The 16,328-nt window shown below is 39.0% G+C and overlaps 1 protein-coding gene across 3 annotated transcripts in view; it reads left to right on the top strand.

Moving 5' to 3' along the window:
* Positions 1-16,328, top strand: part of KCNAB1 (potassium voltage-gated channel subfamily A regulatory beta subunit 1) — a 373,578-nt gene that overhangs the window by 319,417 nt on the left and 37,833 nt on the right. For all 3 annotated transcript variants that reach the window (XM_019627607.1, XM_019627616.1, XM_019627623.1), the window contains exon 8: positions 3,313-3,399. In XM_019627607.1, coding sequence (XP_019483152.1) covers positions 3,313-3,399 — 87 coding nt within the window. The remainder of the gene's footprint in view (positions 1-3,312; positions 3,400-16,328) is intronic.

Here is a 16,328-nt window from a genome sequence, read left to right as displayed (position 1 = left end):
AATTGCCAGTTAACTTCTAGACATTCCTCAAGGGCAGGTCCTTGTTTCTGCTGTGTCCACTCCCACACACCCTGGGTTAGTGCCAAGGGATAGGCTAATGTCAAAAGTGACTTCAGCAAGTACAGCACTGCACTGGAGCACTTACCTCCTTGGATTATGATTAGCTGTCTAGATGCCTGTCTGGAGCCAAGGCTAATGCATTTTCGCATGTCTACTTAAGACAATACCTGGCCCCAAGCCAATGCTCAACAAACATTTGCTAAGTGGAGATAGAACATGACTATTTGTTTATTGGAGATAAACCCTAAATGGCTCTCAAGGAGACATTCACTGAGCCTGTCTTTATGTTGCTACAATTTTTTGCTATTTCTACAAGATTAAAGCATCCAAATAGGAAACGATAGGACTACCCGATTTGGCTTGCAGTCCCAGGGAAGGTCAAAGCAGAAGGATCACCTAGCTCCCTTTCATCTTTGGACAGATGAGGAAACAACGAAGGCCCAAAGGGGCGTGGAGACATAGTTGAGGTCATTCAGGCAAGCCTGAGTTAGTACTCTGGATCTCAAACCCTGTACTTCACCTGCACGTAGACCTCTCCCTAACTATGCCAGACTGGGCCACCCAGCTGCCAAGGGGCCCGTGTGGGTGTCAGATGTGCTGCTCAGACATATCCTGGCTGCCGCCACCACCACCAATCTGCTTTTCCCCCGACTTCCTCATCTTACTAACATTCACTTCCCTTCTCTGGCCAAAAATCTGACAGTCATCCTTGATTCGTCTACCTCCACACTCTGTATCCAGCACATCAGCAAGTCCTCTAATTTCTGCTTATACAACTTGTCCCGAATTTGAACGCCTCTCACCACCTTGGTCCAACCTTGACCTGCTGCAGTAACCTCCTTACCGGTCTCCCTCCCTGGTTACACTCTTGCCCCCAACAGATCTTTCTCAACACACCAAGTGACCAATTCAAAATGGAGGTCTATCCCATTACGGATTTCAGGGAAATATCGTTTCCCCTGCTTAACTCCCATTTCCTTGCCTCCCAGTCCCGCAACCAATGTGTTTCCATCTCACGTACAGTAAAATCCAAAATTCATACCACGGATTACAAGACTTTACGTGACTGAGATTTTCAGAGTGAGCAGATAGTGTCTCTTAGGGTCACAATCTCCTTTGACTTCACTGCAAAGGCAGAGTGGGGACCATGTGGATCACTAACATCATTGCTTATAGTCTCACATGAATACACTGGAATCTCTGCTTCCCAGAGAAAGAACTGACAGGGGACGAAGAACCAAATACAATGATCTTTATGGCAAGTCCACGCCATTATTTTGGGGTACACGTTATCACCATGAACAATGAACCTATATGAATAGATGTTCTCAATATGCACTGTTAGCTTCTTGGGGATGAACACCGTGTCTGTACCCCCAGTGCCCAGCACAGTTTCAGGATCAAGTTGGGATCAGTACATGCTTATGGCATGAAAGAGTAAATGATCTAAGTCATGACTGATCGATCACACAGCATTACAAGGGCCAAGTCAGTCTCAGCTTCTTTTACTTACTCTCAGCCCGCACTGAGCTTTTTGAAGAGACATAGAAGGAGAGGGCCATCATCAGGAAGGACGCTGTTTCCAGCGCCGGGCATGGGCCAGAATGTCACTAACTGCCTCCCTTCAAAACCAGGGGCTCCAGGGAAAATCTCTGGCATTTACCTTGGCACTTCTCCTTCTGAACCTTTCCGGATGTGAACACCACTGTTATAATTACCCTATTTCTATAGACTGTTGCATTTACAAAGTGCTTGACAATTGATTTTATTTGCTCTCTGGAGCAGCAATTCCAAAAGTAGTAGTACTGTTATCCCCCGTGGCAGATCAGAAAATAGAGTCACAAAAGAAGGTGAAGAACCCAGGTGGGGTCACACAGCGTGCTATGGTACAGATTTCAAACCTTCCACAACTTGTAACACCCTGTTATTTGTTTGTTTGGTTATTCTGTCCTCCCTTACCTCCAAATACATACAATTACTTCCAAAAAGTAGTTCATATCATAGTGCTTTTTAAAGTAAATTTAATTTCAAGCTGCCCCTTGAGATAGCTGGCAGTACCCTGAGCCTGAAAGTCACCACAGTTTTTTAGGAGCAGGCATTGGACTGTGTAACACCTGTCTGCCCTAATCTCTTCATCAGTGCTTTTTAAAAACAGGCTTCCACCACAGACAATCCTTTCTCAATGAATGAAAAATATTTCCGGAGCTATATTCAAGCACTCCCTTTTCCTGTCAAAAATGTAATTGTGTCTGGCCAATAAACCAGTTTGAAAAATCAAATTTAAATGAGCTAAATTTAAATTTATAAGAGCTTCATTTAACATGCAATTAATTTTATGCATATAATAAAAAGAGAAAAACCTCCGGTGTTCCTGAGGAATTAAATAGGCTGATAAGGAAATGCTGAACCTCATGGAAATGAGGTGGAACGACTCTTGAACACTGTCATCCTTTTGGTTGTATAATATTATATGCAATGCATTCTATTTCAGGGAAATAGTAATTTTACTGAAATTAAACAAGTTTTTATAAGTACTCATAGAAATGTGACCAAATGGGTAGGGCTGAGATGGTGATTATTAGCGCCAGATTTTTTAAAAGCTCTCACTTTCTCTTTTATATTACCTCTTAGATCTTTATAGCTTCTAGCACTTTTTTTCTCCCCCAAAAGAATGGAGAATAACAGATATGGTAGAACTCAGCTACATGGAAGGTCCTTCAAACTTTGTTTCAATCAGTAAATTGATGAGCAAAGCCCTCATTTGCCAACCCTTTTATTCCTACTAAAACACATGTGTACATGAAGACAGGGCTGGCAGTCATTTATTTCTGATTTATAGTGTTTTTATGTTTTTGATGTGCAATAAATATATCTCAATCCCATTAAGTTATTCAATACACGATATTAATTTGCATTGTTCAAGAAGACCCTCTTAGACTACTTTTTATTCTAAACTTTGCTCCTGGATACTGCCACCCATTAGTCGCTGTGCAAGATTATTACTCAGTACGTATTTTCCAGTGGGGTAGGTGCACTAAAATCATTGAGAAAATTTTATGATTTTGTTGGGGACAAAATCAGCCTTCGATATATTTTTTAAAGGTTTTAGAGATCGGTTGACACATCATATTCAATGCCTTTTTGAAACTAATCCAATGCTTTAAAAAAAACCAAAAAAACAAAAAAAACTTCAGCTGTTTCTCATAGTGCTCATACTTGAACTTTTTTATTTTTTCCTGCTTCTCTTCCCAGGATTGAAGGGCTCCCTCCAGAGGCTGCAGCTTGAGTACGTGGATGTGGTCTTTGCAAATCGACCGGACAGTAACACTCCCATGGAAGGTGAGTGAAGACATTTCATAAAAATTGTAGTTATTGATTCTAGCTTCACAATTTATTCCACTCACAGTAAGAAATGAAATATATTCAGACGGGTTTGATTGAGTATGAAAAATGAAAACCTTTCTGGTCGATGTCTTTCAGCCTCAATATTTACCCCCTAAGCCAATGCCCAGCATCTTGCATCTTCATTATTTTTTAAAGCAGTCACAGGTATTGGAATTGTGACTCCTGCCGGGTACTGTGCTCACTTTTTCCAGGTTCATTTCACTTCTATGATTCTATCAACTAAAACAATAAAATTAATTGGAAGGGGAGTTTATAACCCAGCCATCATTATTTTGGAGTGAGTCCTCTGAGGGGCTTCCTGTTTTATAACGACCCTAGGTCTGATTAGTTTCCAATCTGCGGTAACAAGTGCTAAGTGGCATCATGAGCAGAGGTTTTACAGGAGCCACTATTCAAAATGAGACTTTGTTCCAATCTGGTTTTTGACTCTTAAGGAGCTTCAACATTTTATTTCCTTTCTGTTATAACTGCTTGAAGACAATAGTTTAAGCATCTCCTTGTAGAAGCTTTCAGAACAGTCCTAAAACCAGATTTTCTTCAATTTACATTTATTTATGGAATGATTGAGAAAGAAGATAGTTTGGGAGGATAAATTATAAACAATATTCTAGTTAATTGAGTTTGAGAGTCATATGGATTATCACTTACCTGGGGTGAAGAAGAATAAAAACATTTGGGAAAAAGAGGAAAACAAGAATGTTCTTGTTTTGTGAGGCTTATGATATGACATAGATTTACAAATTTTCAAAGAATTAGAATAGAGTAATCAACATCAAATTGCACTGAAGGTAAATTTGTCTTTGATGATTCAAATGGTAGTTTGGGGTCTTGTAATACACCTATAAAGTTTCTATGAAGATTTATTCTTGCTATCGGGTTATAGAAGTTATAGAAGTTATAACGGATTGAAGTACATATGAATTTTTTTGTAGCTTGCATTTTTTACCAAAAAAATGTTATGTAAGTTATTTTCCTTGTCACTTATGTCTTTTTCAACTACAGAGATGTTTAAAATACATATTTATATATGTATAATTTTCTCCTAGAATTTTCTGCTTACTTGATTCTGAGTAAATTAGGAGTTTACTATAAGGTAATATCAGTGTTGGAAATTCATAATAAAAAATTATCCATGGAGCTGACATAAAAATGCATATTTTTATCAAAGCAAAGAATAGTTGTTTGAAAAAGCAAATCATAAACATTTTTTAGTATAAGAAGTGTTTATTGCAAGGATAATATGATGTCACACTGTTCTCAGTTACACATTAGAACAGAGTACTATCTAGTGAGTAAAAGTTTCAGGTGAAATACCATTTAGTGGGGGCTGTGAAAGACTGAAATTGCTTCCCATTTTAAGTGCTTAGTGACTATTTTCCTCCTTGGAAAAGAGTCCTTTGCAATTACACCATGTACAGAACAGAAGAACATCTGGGATTTTTCAGTCTGTTGTTTTTTTCTCATTTTGCCCACCCTACCCCTGTCTTTAATCTTAGGGATATAATGTAGGAATCTCTCAAACAGAGAATTTTATCATTTACATTATGTACCTATAGAAGGAAGAAATTCTCAATTAGAGGCCAAACTATGTGATGCTGATACGATAATGGTGTCTGTTGTGTGAACACTGATTATGTGTTGAAATTTATTAGAAAGGTGCTTCCAATTGTTGAAAAGAAAAAAAAAAATAAAGAACTGCCTCATGGTCCAGCCTCTGCTGGAGTCAGAGAACATTTACATTTTCCCTGATTTCCTTGTAGAAAACTCTGCATAGCAAAATAGGGAGCTATCTTATCATGAGTCATTGTCCAGGTTCAGAAGTCTAATGAAGAGTATCAAGCAATAGAGGTTTGCATTTGTTGAACAGGTCGAGGACGGTGGCTCTGCGGCAGTTAACCACCTTATGCCTGCGATGTAGCCCACACTTCCCCAGCCCCACCCCACCAGGGGCAGATCCACTCCGAGCTGGCCCATCAGACACGGAGTTTTATTCCTCTGGGATGACTTAGCAAGGACACACCACAGGTGATTGCTCACGTAGGACTTGCTCCCGATTGAAACAGCTCCCGTGTGTTTTCTCCCTGGCTTTCAGAAAACATGTATCCTCAGGCTTCCTATACTCATTTGTTCCATGGTGGGCCCGAAGGAAATGCCAGTGTGAGACTAGCCTCTGGAAACTCATTCTCTTCACTGGAACAGAGGAAAGCATTGATCTGGGCAATAGAGAGAAGAAATAGGAAATAAGAAGAATGTTAGAAATAGACAGGGATGGCCAGGTGGCCTTGGGTGCATTTGCTCCTCTAAAAATTAAAAAAGAAAAAAGAAAAAGAAAAACATGGTGTCTAAGCTACTTCTGGATTCCATGTTGTTATTAAGATTCATTTTTGCAGTGGTTTTGTAAGTCATATGTGTGTGTGAGTGAAAGCTGTACATGTACAGTGGGGTTACCTTAGGAGGGCTATTTATGTTTCTAAAAACAACACAGAAAGTAAATATTATGTATAATCAAAATTACCCTTGAAAACCCAACAGTAATTCCTTGTTAGTCAAAGTTGCATATAGCCTTTAATTAGTTACGCAATTTCTTCACCAAATATAGTGACAAAACCATCACTAGATATCACCCAGCCACATTTTTTTGTAATGGCCAGAAAATTCTTAATATCATTCACATACTTTTATTTCCACAACTCATATTGGCAGTTTTAGACTCAATCACATTCATTTCTAATATAAATGATGCAGCAGTGGTTGCCAAGTACATATTGCCAAATTTTCATGCATTAAATCTACATATATTGGCACTGTGCTGTGTGTATATGCCTGGGTCCTACAGTAGACCCTTAGCATTTGTAGATCACTTTTATTGGTTTCAACCATTCCCTGACAACTCCATGGAGGCACAACACAAGCTAACTTATAATTTTGCTAAGGCACCTATTTTAAACCTCTAATGAGACCTAATGAGAGAGTGCAGTCCAGCTTTCTAAGACACATTTTAAACAACTTCGATTTAAATTTATTAAAATGCCAACCCCATTCATTTAATTTGCACCATGGAAGGATGTTAATTGGGAACATTTCTAAAATAGGCCAGGATGAGTTTCATCCAGTTTTGACATATCATATAACAACCAATCGAGCCAGAAAAAGATTAGCAGTAACATCTTCTTCATAATATATTGGCATCATATATCCAATGAGTCGTTGCCTTCCCTTCTTCCTTAGAAAACTGACAGACAAAAAGTGAATCCTCTGAAAAGAATTCCAAATGTACAATCAGTGGAGAAAGGGGTGACACTTTATTTACAACCTGCAACCCTACGGCACACAATTAGACATTTTACAACTATGGGAAGATGTTACGGACGACAGAGGGGAACTTGTGTACTTTTTCCTCTGTCCTTCTTGTTTTTCTGGTTCACCTCGTAGTAAGTCATTTTTCTTTCGCAGCATCTGCCATGCCATCTGTCTCTGCTACAATATCTGGCATCGATAGCATGTTTTCCAATCCCAGAAAAAATCAGCCCGTATTCTAGTTCCTATTTCTCATGCCGCTGTGTTCTTCCCTGTAGTCACTGACAGTTCCTTGTGCTGTATGATACTCACATTCTTAATTCTCTCATTTCCGTAAATCCCCAATGTGTATTTTAAAATCTTCTCTTGAGCTCATTAGACAAGGGAAAGTTCATTCCAACGAGTCCTCCTGAACAGGGTAGACACAGAGCATTTGTGTGTCTGAGGACCTGCACTAGGAGGTTTTTTTGGATTGGTTTTCTGTCATCCCCAAGTGCCAGGCTAATTTCTCCATCTATTCTCTACTCATTGCTTTCAGGGAGGAAGTGATTGAGCATGACAGTAGGCGTGAAAGGAAGCTATAAACCATGTACCATTTGTGAATAACAGCAGAAAGAGAAGGCCCATTTTAATTTATATAGCTTTTTAAAAATGAAGGAAGAAAGCCAATAATTTGTTGATCTGAGAATATGATGAATTTTTGTATTAATTTAACTTTTAATTTAAAAAAAACAGTTGGAGTTGAGCCTTTTAACTTTTATTTAGAGCTTTTTGACAAAGCTAGTTAATCTCATAGACTCCCTGAGTCATTAGATATTATTCCTATTCTAATTACAGTTCAGTTTTTTTCCTTGTTAGCATGTCAACACAGACATAAAGCAATCCAGATGTCTTATTTCAAATAAGAAAGACAAGACCGAAGTTAGCTTTACCTAATTCCCATAATATCGCCATGCGAAACAACCCATTCCATAAGTACTTACTTCCTTCTAAACCATCCATTTTAGTGTCACCATGTGCAATCAGCAATCTGCGGATATTCAGGAATCTAGGCTATCCAATGACAGCACAGGAAATACAAGAAAGTGGCAAACACTGCGGCATCCCAGCTTTTCTACATTTGTTTTCACCTCCAGAACACTGGACTTAGATATTAAACATCCAAAGTAAAGTTTTCAGAACAAAACTTTAATGACCTAAAAACCTAGAAATATCACCTAACCACCATGGGTCATCCCTTCTGCATTTATATTTTATGATTTTCCCTGAAAGATACCCTCAATCTGTCCCCAAACACCATAATAATAACAGGAAGGAGTCTCTTGCATATAGTATATAACAGTGCTGACCAATACAAATATTATGCAAGCCACATGTGTATTAAAAATTTTGTTTTAGATACATTTAAAGAGTAAAAAGAAACAGGCGAGATTAATTGTAAAAAATATAATTTAACCCAATATATAAAAATTATTTCAACATGTAATCAATATAAAAATTACTAATGAGACTTTTTTTTCTTTCTTTTTTTTATATTGTCTTTCAAATCTGTTATATATTTTATACTAATGGAGCAGCTTAATTTGGACGGGTCACATTTCAAGTGCTCAATAGCCACTTGCGGTTAGTGGCCACTGTATTTGATCACACAAACTATTTCCAGTCCTACAGAGCACCAGACACAGAGTAGGCGCTCAATAAATATTTATCGGGTAGAAGAATAGATAGAAGAATGGATGGGTGAATGGACGAACAGACTGATGGACGATGGACAGATGGATAGATGAGTGAACAAGTGTTTGAGCAACTGAATGAATGGAGCTCTAAAGTGAAATAGTTCCAACTTAATGTTTCTTTACTTGAAAACCTATTTGGGTTTCCTAACATCTATGAACATGCTGGTATCAACTCTTATTTCTGCATATTTCAGGGTGATGTTAAGAAGGATGGGATGCTAGCAAATAGCCCCAGTACACTCTTACACCCATTTCTTCTCATCTGCAACAATGGTGGCATCCAGATGCTGGATCTCCCTATAAATCTAATTGATACATGAATGAGCAGAAATGAATGGAGGGAGGATTTTTTGGCAGTTCAGTTGCCCCTGAGGGTTACTACATCAAATTAAAATTATCTAACACATTTTATTTATGTCTCTAGCCAGGAGGTTCCTGAGGGCCTCTGGTGTCCATCAGATCAATTTAACCTCCTGGCTTGAGAAGGCTGGACAGCTGAGTTTTCAAGAAATTAATTTGGAGAAAGTGATTTTCATATTCAAAAAGATGAGCCAAATCCTACCAAGCCTGTGGGGGAAAAAAAGTGTTCCAATTTTACAAAATCAGTTTTATTTCTATTTTAACTGTGAATTTACCAAAAATTTTACTGCTGCTTTAGGCCTATTCAGCTGATGTTTTACCCTTTACAGAACAGCAAACAAGTCATGTCATAAAAAGAGAAATTCAATTCATCCTTTCTAAGAAACAACATAGGGGGATGGTTGGGTTTACTTTGGGTTATTTAAGTCTGATGTGGCTTTTTAGGAAAAAAAACAAACATTTTTTTATTCATTGTGGGCCTCCTTCTCACTGGAACAATATTTCTGCAAATTGGACTAAAGAACTTTAGATGGACACAGCTTCCAATCCTGGCTTTGCACCTATTGGACTGTATAGCAAGGACAAGTTACTATCCTTGCTAAGGCTCCATATCTTCACCTGAAAATGGAGGTGACACACAAAGTGACTTCTGAATGAGTTAACAATGTAGGTCCACCACCTCACTCAGAGCTGAGGAAGCAAATATACACTGCCTTTCTAGAATGCCCCACATAATGTATGTACATATAAAACTCCTTTTTCTCTGGACCTCTACTCAGAGGTAACCATACAAGTTCAAGACCCTGAAATTATAATGTGATAAAAATCCAATGAAGGTGGCCAAGTGTAGGGTCAGCCGGGGTCTATGGTGAGGCCATGGAGGACTCAAGGTACAGAGTTGGCCATGAAATCTTCTAGCCCATTATTTTCTCCTTGGAATTTTGCTCTGAAATCCTCTGTTCCCTTTAAGATTAATGTAATCATAGATTTTCCAGGGTTAATCTATTCAGTTAAAAGACGATCTTGAGCCTGTGACTTTATTTTCAAATGTGTATCTAGAAAAAACTCAATAATAGGATTCACTCATTCATTCAATTGATATTCATTGAATAGCTACTATGTGCCAAGCACTGGAAGAAGCAGAAGTTAATAAATTAGGCAAACGTCCTGCCGTTATGGAAACTGCATTCTTGTGGGGGAAATAGATAATAAGTTAGTAAGAAAATTACATTAAATGGTGATAATAGTATAGAAAAAAGAATAAATCCTGGGAGAGGGATAGGAAGTATGAGTAGAATTTACATAGTGTGTCCAAGGGAGGTCTAACCAAGAAGGATATGAGAGAAGTACCTTGGCCTCCCCTGACATAGGAAGGGTATGACTTTGGGGTCAGATAGAGCCAAACTCAAGTCATCTCCCTCTTTCTTATTAGCTTTGTGATCCTAGGCAAGATAGTCTCTCTTATCCTCAGTTTACTTATCTATAAAATGCAGGGGGTAATAGCTACTCTATGGGGTTATTATGAGGATTATTTGAGATAATACATACGAAATGCTTAGAATGTTGCTTAGTACCTAGTAATTGTTCAAAAAGTCTAAGCAATCGTTTTTTATTGTTATTGTTTGCATGGTCCTTCTGTAAATTTGTAAAGTGGGAAATGACCTTGAATAGTAGTAGCTTTCAAGGCTACTACTAGGTAACCCTAGAGGTCCCAAAATAGAAAGGCTCACACAACAAATTAAGATGCGTGAATCACATGGTTTTTAAACCAAGTTAAAAAAAATAAATAAATAAAAAATAAAAAAAATAATAAAATCGTAAAAGGGCAAAAAAACCCAACAAAACAAACATAGTGAGAAGCGAAGGGGAAGAGATAGGTAGAATTAAATCAATTAGGATACAGTACAAGCAGGTAGAGGGACCCAACTACCTGAATTTTGGGGCATGCAGTGTTCATATGATCTGTTCTCTCAGTCGCATTGGCTTTTCCTATGGTGACATGGTAATAATGGTGAGAGGTGCGATTTAAGCAAGGAAACACAGCAGACAGAAGGTGCCTGGGTCAGTGGTTCACTTTCTGCATTGGAAAGCCTCAGGGTCAAATCACCCTGGCCATTAGCTATACGTCACTAGCTAGCCTGATGCACAGCTATGGACTCTGCATTTCTTGTGCAGAGAACTTTTGAAGCCAGAATGGGGTCACCCATGGGTGGCTGATTTAATACCTCTTTTGAGTTCTCACGTGTCTCATTTATAGTTAGTGTATCTCGAGTGTTTGGTGTTACTCATATGGGTGCATTGTGAATATCACGTCTTTTCATCCTCCCCTCTCTAGGCTCAGCACACACAATCTCTGCTTTGTCTATGGCTACCATGACTCAAAGTTATTAGTCTGCTTCATTTTACCAGACACACACTGTGAATTCGGCCTGTCTCACCAGCTACTTGTTTCTCTACCCACTTTCATTCACCCTCCTTATTTGTTTGGTTTTCTTACTTTCTTGAGCAGAACTGAGTAATCTAAAATAACACAGCAAAGACACATTACAGCGTTTACAACTCTTAGTTGTTGGCACACTGCCTCAGGCTTGCAGAGTCTTCTAAGGCCGTTGAAAAAAATTTCCAGAATTAGCAGAGGGCCCCAAAGTTCTGAACACGGATCACTCTGATGGGCATCTACCAGGAACAGAGCCCTGGTTAACAAATTATCTTTTTCCATCTGGGTTCCATAGAGAGAACAGGAGCTTTAGAAAAACTCCCTCTACTAGAACATACTGAGAAGTTCAGATTGCCAAGGCTGTAGAAACTATGGGATGGGCTAGCTTTAAAGAAAACCCTATGCCACTTTGTAATCATCTGCTACTGTATTTTGGACTTTCTTTGGAAGGTAAAGACTCCCAACCTTGTTTCATAGAGTTTTGGTTGGAAGGGAGGATCCTTCCAACATGAGCATATAGAATATGTGAACATATTCTATACAGTTTAGCTCCTTCCTCTATTCTCTTGCCCCCTTTTTTCCCCTTTCTTGACATCTTCAGTCAACAGTGAGGGCAGAAGAGATTCAACCACTATCATTACTAACATACAAAAGGGAAAACAACGTGGACCACGTATCTGGGGGCCTATTGGAACTACTCACCACAAATCTGTGGCCCTCACCAAGCTCAGAGAGGGTGGTTTTCGTTGGTTTTTTTCCTTAAGTTGTTTTTAATCAAGAAAAAAAGAAACAGAGAGAGAATGGAGATGGCTTCTGCTCACCCCCAGCTGTCAGGTGGAAAGAGAGCTGCTTAGTATTCCAGGACTGTGGGTTTGTGACTCATGTGAACTTCCTTCTGTGGGAGTTGTCATCTCCCTGAAAGATAGCTGGAGCTGTGACAAGATTTACCTCCATATTCTGAGGGAATGTTGACTCAGTCTCAGGGGAATTCATCTTTATAAATTCCCTATTATGCTGCAGCTGATCTGCAATGACATGGGTGCGACTCAAAGGCTAACATTATCCTGTTCACTAGCCCGGGCAGGTGGGGCTGTGCATTTTAGCAGCCTGTCACTTAGCAGCGTCTCACACAAACTCGGGGTTAAAAGGCATGCTGATTCCATGGGGTGAGCAGAGCCACCTATGCCATTGCTAATCTGGAATTCTCAGACAGTGGGGATGAACAAATACCCTTAAGTCTCTTCTCGTTCTCTGTACAAAATGAAGTAGCAAGAGAGTAAATGTTTTTGTTAAACCCCTCCTGTGTATTTAATATGTGTAGTGAAAAAAAATAGAGAGTCTGTAATCAGTGGGTGAGGGAACTAGTTTTAGGTGTGTAAACTCGGCTGAGTTGCTCAGACTTTTTGTTGCTCTATGTTTCATTTGGAAAATTGGAAGAATAAAAACATTAGCTTCCCTAGCTATTTCCAAGATTGGTGATATTATCTCAAGACAGCATGAGATAATAAAAGTGAAAATGTTTCATAAATTGTAATGCCCTGTACACATATTTTGAGGTTGATATTATTGTTCTATATGTTTATAATTTTGGAAATAGATATGCATAAGTTGCAATCATTGAAGTTTTAGCCAGGCACCAAGACAGAGTTGAAATGAAATTTTCAAGAGAGGCACCCAATTTTCAATTATATACTTGAAAGGAAATGGGCAAGGGCTAGTTCCATGTCTCTTTCTTTCTCCAGCTTTTTGTTTTGAAAAATTAAAACCTACAGAAAAGTTGAAAAAATAAACATATAATACTCTTCACCTAGATGTCCCACATTGTGCTGTATTTTGCCCCTATTTTACCTTGCTCTCTCATTGTAATATTTTACCCACATTTTCCCATCTCCTAAAAATAAGGCATTTTTCTATATAACCATAACATAATTATCACACCTAAGAATTGTAACATTAATACACTACTATTATCAAGTATACAATCTATATTCACGTTTCCTAAAATGTCCTTTACAGGATTTATTTGGGGGTTTTATGGAAGGGAAAGTGGGTCCATGATTTAATTAAGAATCCTGCATTACATTTAGTTGTCACGGCTTTTGAATCTCTTTTAGTCTAAAATGGTTACTTCACCTATTTTGCTCTTTAATGGCATTGACATTTTTAATAATCCAAGCCAGTTGCTCTGGAGAAGCTTTCTCAGTCTGGATCTGTCTGACTGTTTTCTCATGATTAGATTAAGATTAAGCATTTCTTCACGAAGACTACACAGGCGATGTTGGGTCCTTCTCAGTGTGTCCCTCAGAGGGTCCATGGGGGTCACTGTGTCCCATTATTGGTCATGTAAAGGTTGATCACTTGGTTAAGATGATGTCTGCCAGCTTTCTCCACCATAATGGTACCTCTTTGAATTGGTAATTAATGAATAGCCTAAAATGTGATTTTTTGAGACCAGGTAAATAGCCCACTTCCCTACAACCTGGTTTTAGGATCCACAGAGGATCCCTGCCCAGTCCATTATTACAATGGGGGTTGCAACCCTTCTCCATCGATGAGTGGCCATTCTTCTGTAGAGACGAGCTTTCCCTTCTCTCCTCCCACACTCCACTCTCAGTTCCTTGACTCTGGAGCCCCCTTCCTTGAAAGATTATAAAGGTTGAGAGAGAGGAGGAGAGAGGATCTAGTGAGAAAGGCAGTGTGGAGGAAACTATGCTGGGAGCACCACCCCACCCCAGCAGTGTGCCAGGGCTTCACTGCACTTCAACCCGGGTTGTGGGTGGGGAGTTGCGAGGCTACTCATATTGTTTAAAACTTGACTTTCACAGTTGGGGAGTATAGAGGGTTGGGAGCTGGCTCATGTCTGGCAAACGTAGGGCTGGAAAAGTGGGCTGGGTCTCTAGTGGTACAGCCCGGAGAGTGCTTCCTCCCTAGGTGTGACAGAGAGGGCATCTGTGAATTCTTCTTGTGTGGGGTCATCTCGGGTCCTGTCCTGTAGGACGACGGCCTCCAGGAGGTCGGGGGGCTGGAGCTGAACACCCAAAGCCAGTAGGCAAAGGGACCAGGGGAGAAGCAGACAGTAGAGGAATGGAGGAGCACCAGTGCTGTCCCATGTCACCCCTTGTTGTGGGCTTCTAATCTAAGCAGGTCCCGGCTAGGAAAGGGAAAAGAATTGGAGTTGGGAATTTTGATTGAGATCTATGGAAGCGGTGTCTGTGATTGAAAGTGATGTCAGGACTGTCTGTTACCCAAGAGTGGACAGAAAAGCTATAGGGCCAGCCTGAGTTTTCATCAGGGCCAAGGGACACTTGTTCCCAGTGAATATAAAGAGCCAGTAGGAACTTTAAAAATAAAGCTGTGTTATGATTACATTATCATGTTCATGCTTGTTCCACATACTTATTACGTATCTTTAAATACCTAATTTTAAATCGATCTGACTTAAATTACACATGAAAACAATGAACTCTTCTATTAGTCTCAGAAAACAAATTTGTTTACTGTATAAAAAAATAACATTATGTCCAATATAACTGGAAGCTTAGGAAAAACTTGTGTGCTTAAGATTCAAGTCTCCACAAATTATAAAATAAGGCATTTGGCCACCTATAAAGGTCAAGTATAAAAAGGTCAAATATACAGTTTACATATTAGATATACACAGCCCTCATACATCACTACTCTTCCCCACAAACCCTTTCCAGGAATCTGAGCACTTTTGAAAGTGTCACTTCTACTTTTGGGAGTAATTCTTTGTCGATGTTCAAACACTGAAAAAGATAATAAGCCGGAAAACCTCAACCTCTGCCATTTGGAATTTATTCATCCTTTCTAAATGGACCTCTGTGTTAGGTCTTGTTTATTTGTTTTAAATTCTGAATGGTGAGCGTGTGTTGTGACTAGCTTCGGTGAAGCCAATCATACAACATTAATAAGAATTCAAAGAGATACTTTTAGACAACTTTTTGAAGCCCTATCCAGTCAACGCAGAATTTACTTATTCAAGAAAATTCTTTTCTTTTCTTTTTTAAGGCTAAGTGGATAGAAGGGATGGGTACAGGGAGACAGTAGAAGGCGGGGGGGGGGCAGTTTAGCATTTTCAATATTGTCCTTGGAGAAAAAAGAAAGTGTTGTATCATTAGCATAGAAACTGGAAGTATATTTTGTAATGGAACAAACTTAATTACCACCTAGAAATGAGTGCTTTTATCTTGTAAGACAAGAGAAAAAACAAACTGACTTAAGAACTCACACAAAACTTAACAGAAAGCAAAAAAAAAGGAGATATGGAGACCAAAAAGAAAAAAATTGGTAGGTAAAAAAGGATGAAATTTATTTCTTCCATCCATTTCCCCTACTCCCTTCCCACACACAGGTAAAAGCTCCTTTCTCAAAAAAAACTACAGAATGCATTTTACACATCATCTTATAGGCACTTAGGCTCAGAGAAGAACTTGAGATAGTAAAAATACTCAGGCCTAAATCCTGGCCCATTCATTTATTCATATTCAACTAAAATGTATTGAGTGCTCACTATACTAGTCATTATTCTTGTTACCTAGAGAACAAAATAGACAAAGATCCTCACTCTTGTGGGACAATTTGTTCTCGCAGGGGAGGTAGGAAATAGAGAGTAAAACTATAAGAAATTAAATTATATAGAGTATTAGAAGGTTGAGGGTTATAGAAAAAAGAGGAAGTAGAGCAGAGTAATGAGGATGGGAATGCTGGGGGAGTCGGGAGTGCTCACGGAGAAGGTTAGGTCTGAGCAAAGACTAGACGGAGTGAAGTGAGTAGGAGGAAGATAAGGAGTTTGTTTCTGGCTGTAGAAACAGTGCAAAGGCCCTGAGATGGGAGCAGCCTGTTGTGTTTGAGGAACATCAAGGACATTAATGTGGCTGCAGACAGTAAGAAAGGAAGAGTATAGATGAGTGTAGAGCAATTACAGGGGCCAGATCTTTTGGAGCCCTCTGAATTTTGGACAAAGAAGTGACATGATTTAGCTTATATTTCTAAAGGATCCCTCTGACTTAGAA

Source organism: Hipposideros armiger, unplaced genomic scaffold (genome assembly GCF_001890085.2).
Source record: "Hipposideros armiger isolate ML-2016 unplaced genomic scaffold, ASM189008v1 scaffold_16, whole genome shotgun sequence".
Taxonomy (NCBI): domain Eukaryota; kingdom Metazoa; phylum Chordata; class Mammalia; order Chiroptera; family Hipposideridae; genus Hipposideros; species Hipposideros armiger.
Note: the sequence above shows the minus strand (reverse complement) of the source record. Positions and strands in the feature narration are given on the sequence as shown.